At 42.6% G+C, this 12,023-nt stretch overlaps 1 protein-coding gene across 2 annotated transcripts in view; it reads right to left on the bottom strand.

Annotated features, from left to right (window-relative positions):
* The window catches only part of SLC23A2 (solute carrier family 23 member 2), a 106,085-nt gene that overhangs the window by 15,558 nt on the left and 78,504 nt on the right, over window positions 1-12,023 (bottom strand). For both annotated transcript variants that reach the window (NM_001313813.1, NM_001109956.2), the window contains 4 exon segments: window positions 204-309; window positions 1,450-1,597; window positions 5,326-5,482; window positions 6,240-6,360. In NM_001313813.1, coding sequence (NP_001300742.1) covers window positions 204-309; window positions 1,450-1,597; window positions 5,326-5,482; window positions 6,240-6,360 — 532 coding nt within the window.

Below are 12,023 nucleotides of genomic sequence, written 5' to 3'. Positions count from 1 at the left end.
GCAGTGAAGCTATCCAGGCAGCCACGGGAGGGAGATCTCCCCATCAGCATTCCAGAAACCCATCAATGAGAAAAAGGAGATGGAGGGGGAAGATGATCTCAGAATCAGAAGCCTTCCTTTTAGAATTCACAAGTGGTTAGACCAATTGATAAAATGGATCAACACTTAGAGGCCCAACCATTTAATGAGAAAAATATCTGTACCTTAGTAATTCCCAAAACTCCAATGTTAGGACTGGATGAAGTAGAGCCATTCCCAGTACCAAATATGCCATCGAGAACACAGGAGAGACCCTCCACGAAAATCCCCCTAAAATGTAAAGGAATGGGGGAAAGAGAAACATTCATTCAATGGGGGAAACACTCTAAAATATGCTCTAAGTGGCCGCAGCCCAAAGGTGCCATGCACCGCCAGGAAGACTCCACACTCCTGGGAAGGGTTAGAAATGCATAGTCTCGGGCCCCACCCCAGACCTGCTGAAATAGAACCTGCATTTTAACAGGATCCCTCATGCTCATTCAACTGTGAGAAGCACTTCTGTGAACCACACATTAGACAAAGGTGTTTAAAAAATCATTCCAAATTAAAGGCTTTCAGCCAGAAATCAGAGCCATTTGTTGGGATCTAAGACAAATATGTGCTGTCTGCTGATCTGATTCCTTTACTATTAATACATAGTTTCATCAGGAAGGGAATGCTTTGTAATTTGGTCAAAACTGGAGCTTTTTAAAGGATCAATATATAAATAACTCAATCGTATGCAACACCCATTAGAGAAAGCTGTAAAAACCAGGAGTGTGAACACTAACAGAACCAAAGCGAGACATGCTAAGACACCAGCCCACTGGAGCTCATCACACGCAATCCCTTCCAGAAGGGCAGCAGCTGGCTGAGCAAAGGGGGCTGATCTGCACTCTTCTCTGTGGCCTCCACAAGGTCCAATTCACTCTCAGCATCCAGAAACTGAAGACCAGGTGTGTTGAGAAGATAAACCCCACAGCCCATGAGTCTCTAGCTTCTGCAGACTTTACCTATTCCTGCTTTTCTTGTCTCTTTCTCTATATGAATTTTAACTGTGAATAGATGACACAGCATTTACCCCTAAGAACAGTAAAGACGACAAGAAATCAAAGGGGACATCCATCCACGACCCCAAACCAAGCAAAGAAGAAGGGCAGTGTCTTGCATCTGTTTTCATGGTCTCAGAGAGAGCATCTTACAGGCCTGTCAAGGCAGAAGGAAGGGTGGGAGATGCACTCCATGCTACAGATGAGAAAATGAGAGCAACACGGGAGCAGTGACCTGTCCAAAGACAGACAACCAATAAAGAGCCCTGCTCCCTGTCTGCTTCCATGTTGAAACTCGCTTTCTTCTCCAAGATTAACCAGACCAGAGCCAAGTAATGAGGCATTGGGCCTAAGAAAGAACTCCATTTTCTGAGGAACGTACCTGTTTATTGCGTGGATGGGAGGTGGCGGGGCACAGGACAGCCTTGCACAGGCATAATAGTCCCCAATGGACTCAATGATACTGGCGACAACTGCGCTGAGCATGCCGATGACACCAGCTGCGGTGACGGTGGGCAGTCCCCACTGAACTAGGGAAGGCAAAAGAGGGCAGGCAAAAGTAATCAGGACATCAGACAGTAATACATGACGCACTCAGACTCTGAGGCTCAGGGAAAATCTTATTTTAAATGTCACTCATCAGTGCAACAGATGCCTAGGGATAGTTCCTGAGTTGGATGAAGGTGGCCATAACCAGGACTGGTCTGTACCCCATCTTTATTAAAAAAGTGGCCAGAAGAGGGTGTTTCTCTTCCTGCTTTAAAGCCATGCTCGGGGTCTACTAAATTACAATTTAACACAGACTGCTGGGGTAGAAATTCCTATTTGGATGGGATATTTGTATCAGAAGGATTTTTTTTAACCCTGCTGCACAAAGCATGGCACAAAATAATGGTGATCTTGCCCAGGGAGTGGCATTAAATGAAAAAGCAGTGAAAGTCACCAGCTAAAATTAAATTCCAGCAGTAAAGCATTCCATAACCACAAGATACAGACAACCCTCTTATGTAAAATCAGCACTATTTTTAAGTAAACCATGTTATGGAAAATTACATAGGTTCCTTTAAGAAAGCAAAGAGAAGTCCCTAGGTCACTTTTTTTTAAAATAGCTGTTTGGACATTGAAGGCCATGGATGTTATTTAATAAAAAATAGCATGAGGCACTTTTACTGTTAGAAAGAAGAGACTTCTTTGATAATGTGCCTTCTTTCCTTGAACCATTAGCTACCACACAGTGACTAAGTAGAAAGCATAGTGACAAAGATGTGTTAAATGATCTTGCACAGAGGCCAGCAGTAGTTGGGGGATCAGGACACCGAAAGATCTAGAAGAATACAACAGACTTTAAATGAAGGCAACCCACACTGGTCACAAGGATAAGTTAGGAAGAGGCTCCGTTCTGGTCCAGAGAGACTCAGGAGGGTGCACAGGACCAGGCTGGTGCTCAGTAGAAGGTGAGAACAGCATGGAGAAGGCAGGTTTAGGAGAGGCTGGGCAAGCCACACAAACTACACCGGGGGACCTGGGTGGGGGCTAGGTAGGTGTCTCGTAGGTAACAGGAGCAGCTACATGCAAGGTTTGGAAAGAGAAAGAGGACACATGAAGTAAGGTGTACAGGACAAGCCTGGGAGTGTGTGAGGGCAGACTGCTTCTGCCTGGGAGCAGACAGGGGCGCTTGGTCACCACAGCATTCCCAGGTGGGTTAGGAGCATATTTTTCTTTATCCAGCAACATTTTATACTTTCTTTATATTTATATTCATATATCATCTTCATATTTCCTAAATAATCTTTTATAGAGTTACCTTGTTACTGACAGCATTATGGTTTCATTTTAGTGTCTTGATTTGGTTGGTTGGCAGCGGTGGTGGGGGGGGGATACTTATTTTGCTGTTTATTGTTTCTTCAGAAACTGCCTTTTATTTTCTTAGTCTCCTTACTGTTTTATTTTTTCCCTTTTTCCTGTAGCCCATAACTTTGATTTTTAAAATCTTTACTCCATCTACTTCAAGATTTTATTTTATTTTTTTTACTTCAAGATTTTATTTATTTTTTTAAAGATTTATTTATTCATGAGAGGGGGGGTGGGCAGAGACACAAGCAGAGGGAGAAGCAGGCTCCATGCAGGGAGCCCGACGTGGGACTCAATCCGGGGTCTCCAGGATCACACCCTGGGCCAAAGGCGGCGCTAAACCGCTGAGCCACCCGGGCTGCCCTACTTCAAGATTTTAAATTGTACTCTTCTACATTTTCGATCCCTCTTCCTTCAGATCGTTTCTATCTACAGCTGACCCTTGAATAACACAGGTTTGAACTGTACCAGTTCAGTTATTTGCAGGTTTTTCCCAATAGATGCAGTACAGTGGTATAAATGTATTTTCTCTCCCTTATGATTTTCTTAATAACATTTTCTTTTCTCTAGCTTACTTTTTTGTAAGAATACAGTATATAAAACATGTAACATACAAAATGTGTTAATTGACTGCTGATGTTATTTGTAAGGCTTCTGATCAAAAGTAGACTCTCAATAGTGAAGTTTGGGAGAAGGAAGTTATAGGCGGATTTTCAGTTGTGGGGTGGGGTGCACCACCTCCCCACCCGACCCCCGCATCTGTTCAAGAGTCAGCTACCTGCATGCCTGTGTGTGCGTGTGTGTGCGTGTGCACGCACATAAATCCTGCTGGCTTCCAGCCTTTTGTCTTATTTCATTTCCCCTTTTAACTAGAACACCTAACTTACGTTGTTACTTTACAGCAGTTTCTCAACCTCAGCACTGTTGACATCTTGGGCTTCAAATCTGTATTTTAACAATTTTTATCATACAAAAGACTAAGGACCACTGCCACAGACATCTGAAAACCTGTCTCTAGATTAAGCCAAACTGTCAGAGAATGTGCCCTCTTGGTTCTCTGGAGGCGCCTTTCTGTCTGGGAAACTGTGGCAATATAGCAGCTCATGGCAGTTAAGGGCTGACAGACTGGCTGCCATCCTGGTGCCAAGTGCCTGGTCCACTCGCTCAGGTCTCCTCATGCATGGGCCTGGGAGAGCCCCGGGAGATCTCTGGTCTCCCAGCACATGCACAGCTACTCTTCCTGTGTTCCTCATTTGTGTTCATCTTTGGACCGGCCTGCACAGCAGAGAAGCCCTCCCAGCAGGTGCCATGGGGCTTCCTCCTACCTGCTCTCCCACACCTCCCCTTAACTGCCTGGTTAACTGATTTAATCTCATTTTATCTCAGATTATATGTCTGTTTACAAACCATGCATTTATTCTTTTTTTGGGAAAAGGGACAGGTGTACATAAATACATGCTTAGACCAAATGACCTGACGAGAACATTATTTTATAAACAGTGAGCTTTTTAAAGTATAAACATGTCAATGATAGAAGGAACAACTACCAACATCACGGTCATTTAACATGCTCAGAACAGTTTTCTTTGACCCAATCTTAATACTCTCAGCTTTTTCGGCTTTTTCTCCTTACTATCATAAAATGTGAAGATGTGGCTGCAGCAGGAGAATTAATCAGCACCACCGGACCAAAGCCAGGTTTTGGTTCTGATTAAAAGGTCCAAGTGCCAGGAATGGTGTCTTTACAAAAGAACAACCAAGCATGAATAACCACTGGATTCACTCAAGTCACTTTTGGGGCTGGGGCCTAGAAAGTATCACTTGTAAATCCAAGTGATAACCTCAGCTTGGGTCTGCACCCCTCACCCCACACACCTTGCCAAGAGTTACCCAACACTTAAATTATAACTTAAGAGCCATCTTCCACCCATTGGTGAGTATTAGTTTACTTCTGACAGCTGCGACCAAATAAAAAACAAAGATTATAGCTACCCATTAAAAGATTACACAAATCCCATCATGCTTGAGCAGTCAGTTTGCTAATCTTCAGGTCCCTCTCACTCAAGCCTGTTCAGTGTGGGCGGCTTAGGTACTAGGCAGCTCTATACTTGCCTTCCTCAACCCTGGCAAGAGACTCCTTGTCCAGGATTTCATCCCAGTAGAACCAAAAGAACCAATTAATCTGAGAGAGGAACTTGCTAGTCTCTGAGCATTAAGGACAGCCCTCTGAGGACAGGGCCCTTCCCCTTTTCCGCTGTCAAACCCTTCAAATGGTAAGACCTTCAAGGGACATTCTAGGACAAAGAAGGCTTTTCAAGCTGCAGAATCGTTTGTCACCTTCCAGCTCCTCTAAATGGGGCTCCTGTGAGGTCCTGACCCCTCTTCCTCTGGCCATCAGAATACTTACACGGGTACGGGACCTTAAACCACGGGGCTACCAGGAGCACGCCCTGCCTGGCGTCTGTTCGAGCGTAGAAGCCATACTTTGTACTGTCGGGAGGGAAGACATCTGTCACTGTGAAGATGAAGCACAGCAGCCAGGACACAAGGATGGCCAGGATGATCTAAAGTGGTCAAAGGGAAAAGCTCCATGAGGCCAAAAGAGGTGGTGGATGCTAGCAAAACACACCCCTTCCTATGCTCTGAGTATCATACCCCAGAACTTCCACCACTCACAGTACTTTGCAGAAAAAAAAACACATTATAGATTTGCTAAGAGCCTATTCTTTGAGTGGAATCGCATTTAGAGAGAGCAGTTTTATGTAGGTAAAGTTATTTTAATCCCCAGCCAGGCTAGAAAATAATAATGGATGATGCGCTTGCAGAGGCCATGAGAACACAGATCTCCCTCTGCCTCAAGAACGTGTCATCTATAAAAAATAGTGAAAGGGAATAAAGGGGAAAGGAGAGAAAATGAGTGGGAAAAATCAGTGAGGATGACTGAACATGAGAGACTCCTAACTCTGGGAAACGAACAAGAGGTAGTAGAAAGGGAGGTGGGAGGGAGGTTGGGGTGACTGCATGACAGGCACTGAGGGGGGCACTTGATGGGATGAGCACTGGGTGTTATGCTATATGTTGGCCAATTGAACTCCAATTTAAAAAAAAAAAAAAAAAAGAACAGTGTCCTCCTTCAAACTCCTGAAAGGATTTCAGAATCAAAATCTTTTACCACTGGTAAACCTTAACCCATGACAATTTGGTTGTTATTAGTACCCTGATGTCACCACTTGGACACAGCTCCCCCAGGAAGATCTGCTTAAAACTTCCTTTCACATAAACAAAGGCAATATTGTCAGAAAAACAAAAGTGACTACTCACAGGGAACATTTTGAAAAGCTGTAACTTGTATGCGGTCCATCCTTTCTTGGATTTATAAATTGGGAGAGGAAATTTAACATTTCTAGCATATTGTGAAAATAGTAATACTAGGAAAATTGTCCTGATGAGAGAAAGAGAAAATAAACTAGGTTAATGGATCTATGACTGTGTTTTAAAATAATACTCAATGCTTCAACAACAAAACTGACCATATATGTTCATTTCTCTACAAAGCTGCTAGTCCTCTTAACTGTTATCTGGAAAATCCTATGTTTTGGAAATGCCATTTTTGGAAAGATAGTTCTAAGCATATCTTGACACTAAATGAAATTGCCATATGAAATTTCCATATAAGGAAAATAAGGCTATATTTTCCTTAACAGAGTAAGAAAACCCAAAGAATGCACATACTCATGAGAGATGAACACACTGCATAAGGGAAAAAGATACCACATACAAGACAATGCATACTATAATCACAACTATGAATTAACTACAAAACAAGCAATTGCTACACGGGCATGCACACATGCATGCATGCATGCAAATAGGTAAGGAGGATAGGGGCTAAAATGCTCACAGGAATTGACTGCAGGTGACAATATGTCTTGAGAACTTTCTTCTATTTTTCCATACTTTCTGATTTACATATCAAAAGCATAAACTGCTTTCAAAAAGCTTCAATATTTGAGAAGGCTATGTAGAGAATTCAACACTAATAACATCCCTGAGAGGCTTGTGTTAGACATTATGTGAAGGTTGCCCTGCCCATCATCCCAGCCTTCTGCAGGAGTGGCTTCTATGACCATCCAAGTCCCAAAGCCAGCAGTCCAAAATCATGCAGCCAAAATCATGTTTGCAGGGCAGGTGGGCCAGGGGGTCTAGCTCGACAGCCTGGGCTCTGAACTACCCTGCCACATTGTTGTAAGGGTAGGGGTGCTGGCGCTGACTCAGAAGGCTCTCTACCTTGAGTCCCACACTCCTGACCCAACTATACTGAGGACCACGGGAGTCAGCAATGTCAGGTAACTCCCCTGTAGCAGGACCCGACACGTCCTCATCTGTCTGCTACCAAGTGTGGCAGGTGTGGGATGGCTTCCCATCGCTGACACAATGAAGGTACAACGATGTGTTTCATCACCCACAGGGAAGCACTCTTTCACTTACAACCCGAGGGAGGGAGAGTTGGCATAAGAATGGGTTCCAGTCAAAGCTCAGCTTAATTGTTCCTGGGCACAGCTCCAATTGTGGAGATGAAATTATCAGCTTCGCTGACAGCCGGTCAAGTGCAGCTTCACTGTCACATTCCTGACAAGGCATGAGGTCTACAGCCAGGTGGAGAACAGGCCTATGCTGCTCCATCCTCTCCCCACCTACTCAAGTGCTCTGCTCACCTGGCGATGGGAGTCTCAGCCCAAACACAAAGTCACTGAGCCACTACCAGCTCAAGGCTGGAAATTTATACATGGTGCCCAAGCTATTTCAATTCCCCTCCAGGTGGTGAAGTTTAACAAAAAGATGGGTATGGTAATGATAGGTACTAAAACTGGTGTACTTTAAATTTAGGTCAACATAGAATTTTCAAGTTCCAAAAAATGCTGATTTATTTCAAAGTGAATACTGTAAGATCCCAAAAGGCCCCAAGTCTATTATCGTTATTTCAGGCAACACCCCCACCTGACTGTTATCACCTGCGCTGCAGTGTTCACTTTTCAAAGCACATCCACAAGGGGAGGGGGAACACACACAGAATTCCAGGAAGGACACTCAGACCTCAGGCCAAATCCGGCAGCACAAATGAAGCAAGTAGACTAGGCAGGCGAACACTCCATCTTCTTGCCACTCTAAAACCCATCCCCTTCTAGTTTGTTTATCCTTAACAGGCCTGTGGGGCAGGTAGGGCAGGCAGTCCCATAGCAGAGAGGCAGCAGCAGAGGCTCAGAGATGGGGAAAGGATGAGCCAGCCTCATGTCCTCAGGCCAGGGTTCTGTCCAACCACTGGTTTGCTGACCTTTTACCTTACGAACATTATACAAGTAATGCAGACTAAAATGTAGGAAAATTATAAAAGGCAGATAAGCAAAAAGATAAAATCTTGAAGATTACACATTATCCCACCCCTGTGTAATAACTATATAACATTCTGGTCTATAGATTCTGAATAGCTTTCATTCTCTGGATATTTACAGGGCGTCACTAGGTCTGGGGCACTGGGGTTAGAGAGGGACATGGGACTGCCTGACATCACCCTTGCCCTGGGAGCACCAATAGGTCATCATCTGACCCAAAATGAAATCACATTTCACTATGTACTTACCAACTAGCTTATAGCCCCTGCAATGCCACAACCTCAACAGATGGAAATGGGCAACAGCACCTTAGTGGCTACTTAGCATTCCATCTTATGGACATACCACATCTTGTTCCACAATTTCCATATGGTGTGACAGCAGGAACAACATAAACAACTGTGATAGATTACCCTTTCCTGGTACCTGTCTCTACATCACCCTGTGGCAGGTTCCTAGAACTAGAATGGGTCTGTCAAACAGTAAACACCTTATTAAAAAGCTTTTCTTTCTTTATTGAAAAGCTTTTCATACAAGCTGCCAAATATATAAAAGTTGGATGAATTTACAATCCCACCCAGAGACAAACAAATCCACTTGCTACTCACTGCAATACAAGGTCTTACACTTTTAAGATTTATTTATTTGAGAGACACAATGAGAGAGAGCAAGTAGGGGGAGGGGCACAGGAAAAGGAAAACAAGCAGGTTCCCACTGAGCAGGGATCCCAGGACCCTGAGGTCATGACCTGAGCCAGAAATCAAGAGTCCGGGCACTTAACCAAAGGAGTCAACCCAGGTGCCCCATAGGATCTTATACTTTTAAATCTCTACCAACTTCATCCATTTAAAAAACTGTAGTCATTTATTTGAATATTCATTCCTTACACGACACATAATAGTAGGTATTTCAGCATTATTTACAACAGCAAGTATTTCAAACATGAGTATCAAGGAGGAATGTTTTCATAAATTTACACCATTTCATACTATTTAACATTGTTCAGGGGATCCCTGGGTGGCGCAGCGGTTTGGCGCCTGCCTTTGGCCCAGAGCGCGATCCTGGAGACCCGGGATCGAATCCCACGTCAGGCTCCCGGTGCATGGAGCCTGCTTCTCCCTCCTCCTGTGTCTCTGCCTCTTTCTCGCTCTCTATATCTATCATGAATAAATAAATAAATCTTTAAAAAAAAACAAAAAAACATTGTTCAATTTACAAAGAATGGAATAGATCTAAACACATTGTCTTGGAGAGATGAGCCCAACAAACAGTGAAAAGCAGATGACCACAGTAAAGCTGCATACATGCACTGTATTTATGCATAGAGGGCAATTACTAACTTTTCACTAGTTAATCATGACTTTTTTTTTTTTTTTGGAGGGGTGGCAGTGGGTGGGAGGAACTATTACCTTACTTTAGATTTCCTCTGTTTAATTACTGTTAAATTTCAAATAACTAGAATTTTAATATATTTTGGGGGAAGAGAGGAAACGAGACTTCTTTGAGTATGTGGTGATGGTACATGGAGGTTCATTACACTGTTCTATCCTTAAATAGGTTCGAAATTTGGTACATAAGTAATCAAAATAATGTTTTCTCAAGAAAAATGGTTTCCAGGCGGGACCAATGCATGGGCTTGGAAATGTTACCCCATTTGCCCTCCCTTGAGAATCTGTCTCTAAATGTGCCTCTTTTGGCTGACTTAAGAAACCATGTCACTACAATCTGATCCACCACCACTACTCCCACTGCTAGTAAAATCCCTATGAAGGGGCACCTCGGTGGCTTTGTCGGCTAAGCAGCTGCCTCTTGATTTTGGCTCAGGTTATGATTTCAGGGTCCTGGTACCAAGCCCCGTGTCAGGCGCCACAATCAGTGGGGAGTCTGCTTCATTATTCTCTCTCCCTCTACTCCTTCCCCTACATGTGTGCTCAGTCTCTTTCTCTCAAATAAATAAATCTTTTTTAAAAAATCCCTGTGAATATGTACTTTGAGAACTGGGGAGGGTAACCCTTTTTACATGATAATCAGCTATTTCTACTTCCTTTTTTTCGTTAAATGGCTGCTTATATCACATCATTCACTCATTACTCCACCAAGACTCTCTCTTTTAATGAAACTATAAATTAATGACATTAGCCTTTTTAATGGCATGTTATAAATATTTTCCCAAATTCATTTATAATTTAGCTTCAGTGGGTTTTGATAGGAGTTTTAAATGCATCAGTAGTAAAATCTATCAATCTTTCTCTTCATTATCTGCTTTAAGAAAGATCCACCCCATCCTGTTTAAATATTTATGTAGGTTTTCTTGGGCACATTTATTGTTTTACTTTCTATACTTCAGTCTTTAATTCAATTTAAATTGTAATTTGATATAAACTAGGAATATAAACTCTTTCCAAATAATTATCTAGTTTTTCTTAAGTAATTCTTCTATTCCCCCCTGATTTCCAGTATGACTGCCATCATACACTAAATATTAATTTCTTCTTGGTTCTGTTTCTATCCCTCCCATTCTGCTCTGTCTATCCTGTCCCCAGGACCACAGCGCTGTTATTAGGTTCTGAAATGTATTTAAATTCTTATAGGAGAGTTATCGTTCCCTTTTCTCTGACCTTTCTGGGAATGACCCACATTACTTCATTTTCTTATTCAAGGATTTGGACATCCAGAACAACCTTAAATGATACTGGTAATAATAAACATGCTTATCGGGAATCCCTGGGTGGCTCAGCGGTTTAGCGTCTACCTTTGGTCCAGGGTGTGATCCTGGAGACCCGGGATCGAGTCCCACATTGGGCTCCCTGCATGGAGCCTGCTTCTCCCTCTGCCTGTGTCTCTGCCTTTCTCTCTCAGTCTGTGTCTCTCATGAATAAATAAATAAAATATTTTTTTAAAAAAATAAACATGCTTATCTTGGTTTCTGATTTCAGCAGGCAGGCCTGATATTTAAGTCTTTCATCATTAAAGGATAAGGCACTTAAAAATCTTATTCATGAAACATCCTTCTATTCCCATACTGTTAACAGTTGGAAGCTGAGATACAGATTGAATTTGACTGATTTAGTTGTCATTATGTTATTAATTAAATCCATCATAGGCCCATAATGAATTTTAATAATAAATTTTCTAATATTTAATCATCCTTGAGTTTCTAAAGTGATAAACATAATATGTTGGCTTTTTTAGTATTATCTATAGCATCATTTTCCAAACAATATTCCAAAGAACATTCTTCTAAGATACGTTAATAGATATGGCACGAAAAAAATTGTGTGCACAGGGCTAGACACCAAGGCCTTTTTTTGAAGAGTCTTCTGTACATTTACATTTTGAAAGATCACAAGGAGGGGTGCCTGGGTGGCTCAGTCAGTTAAATGCCTGCCTTCAGCTCAGGCCATGATCCCGTGATCGAGCCCCAAGTGGGGACTCTCTGCTCTGCAGGGAGTCTGCTTCTCTCTCTCTCCCTGCCCCTTCCCTTGCTTGTGTGTGTGCCCGTGTGCTCTCGCTCTCTCTCTCTCAAATAAAACCTTTTTTAAAAAAATAAAAGATCACAAGAAGACTTAAAGTAGAGAAAGACACTGAGCCTTAGCATACTACTAACCTAAACATATCTGAACTCAGCTTGGGGCTTTATACCAACTCTAGGGAGGAAAGTAAATGTTGGTCCAAGCTTTCCCTTTTGTATTTGCTCTGTCAGGATCTGTCATTG

Source organism: Canis lupus, chromosome 24, assembly GCF_011100685.1.
Source record: "Canis lupus familiaris isolate Mischka breed German Shepherd chromosome 24, alternate assembly UU_Cfam_GSD_1.0, whole genome shotgun sequence".
Taxonomy (NCBI): domain Eukaryota; kingdom Metazoa; phylum Chordata; class Mammalia; order Carnivora; family Canidae; genus Canis; species Canis lupus.
The sequence above is the reverse complement of the archived record's forward strand: the minus strand, read 5'-3'. Positions and strand labels throughout refer to the sequence as shown.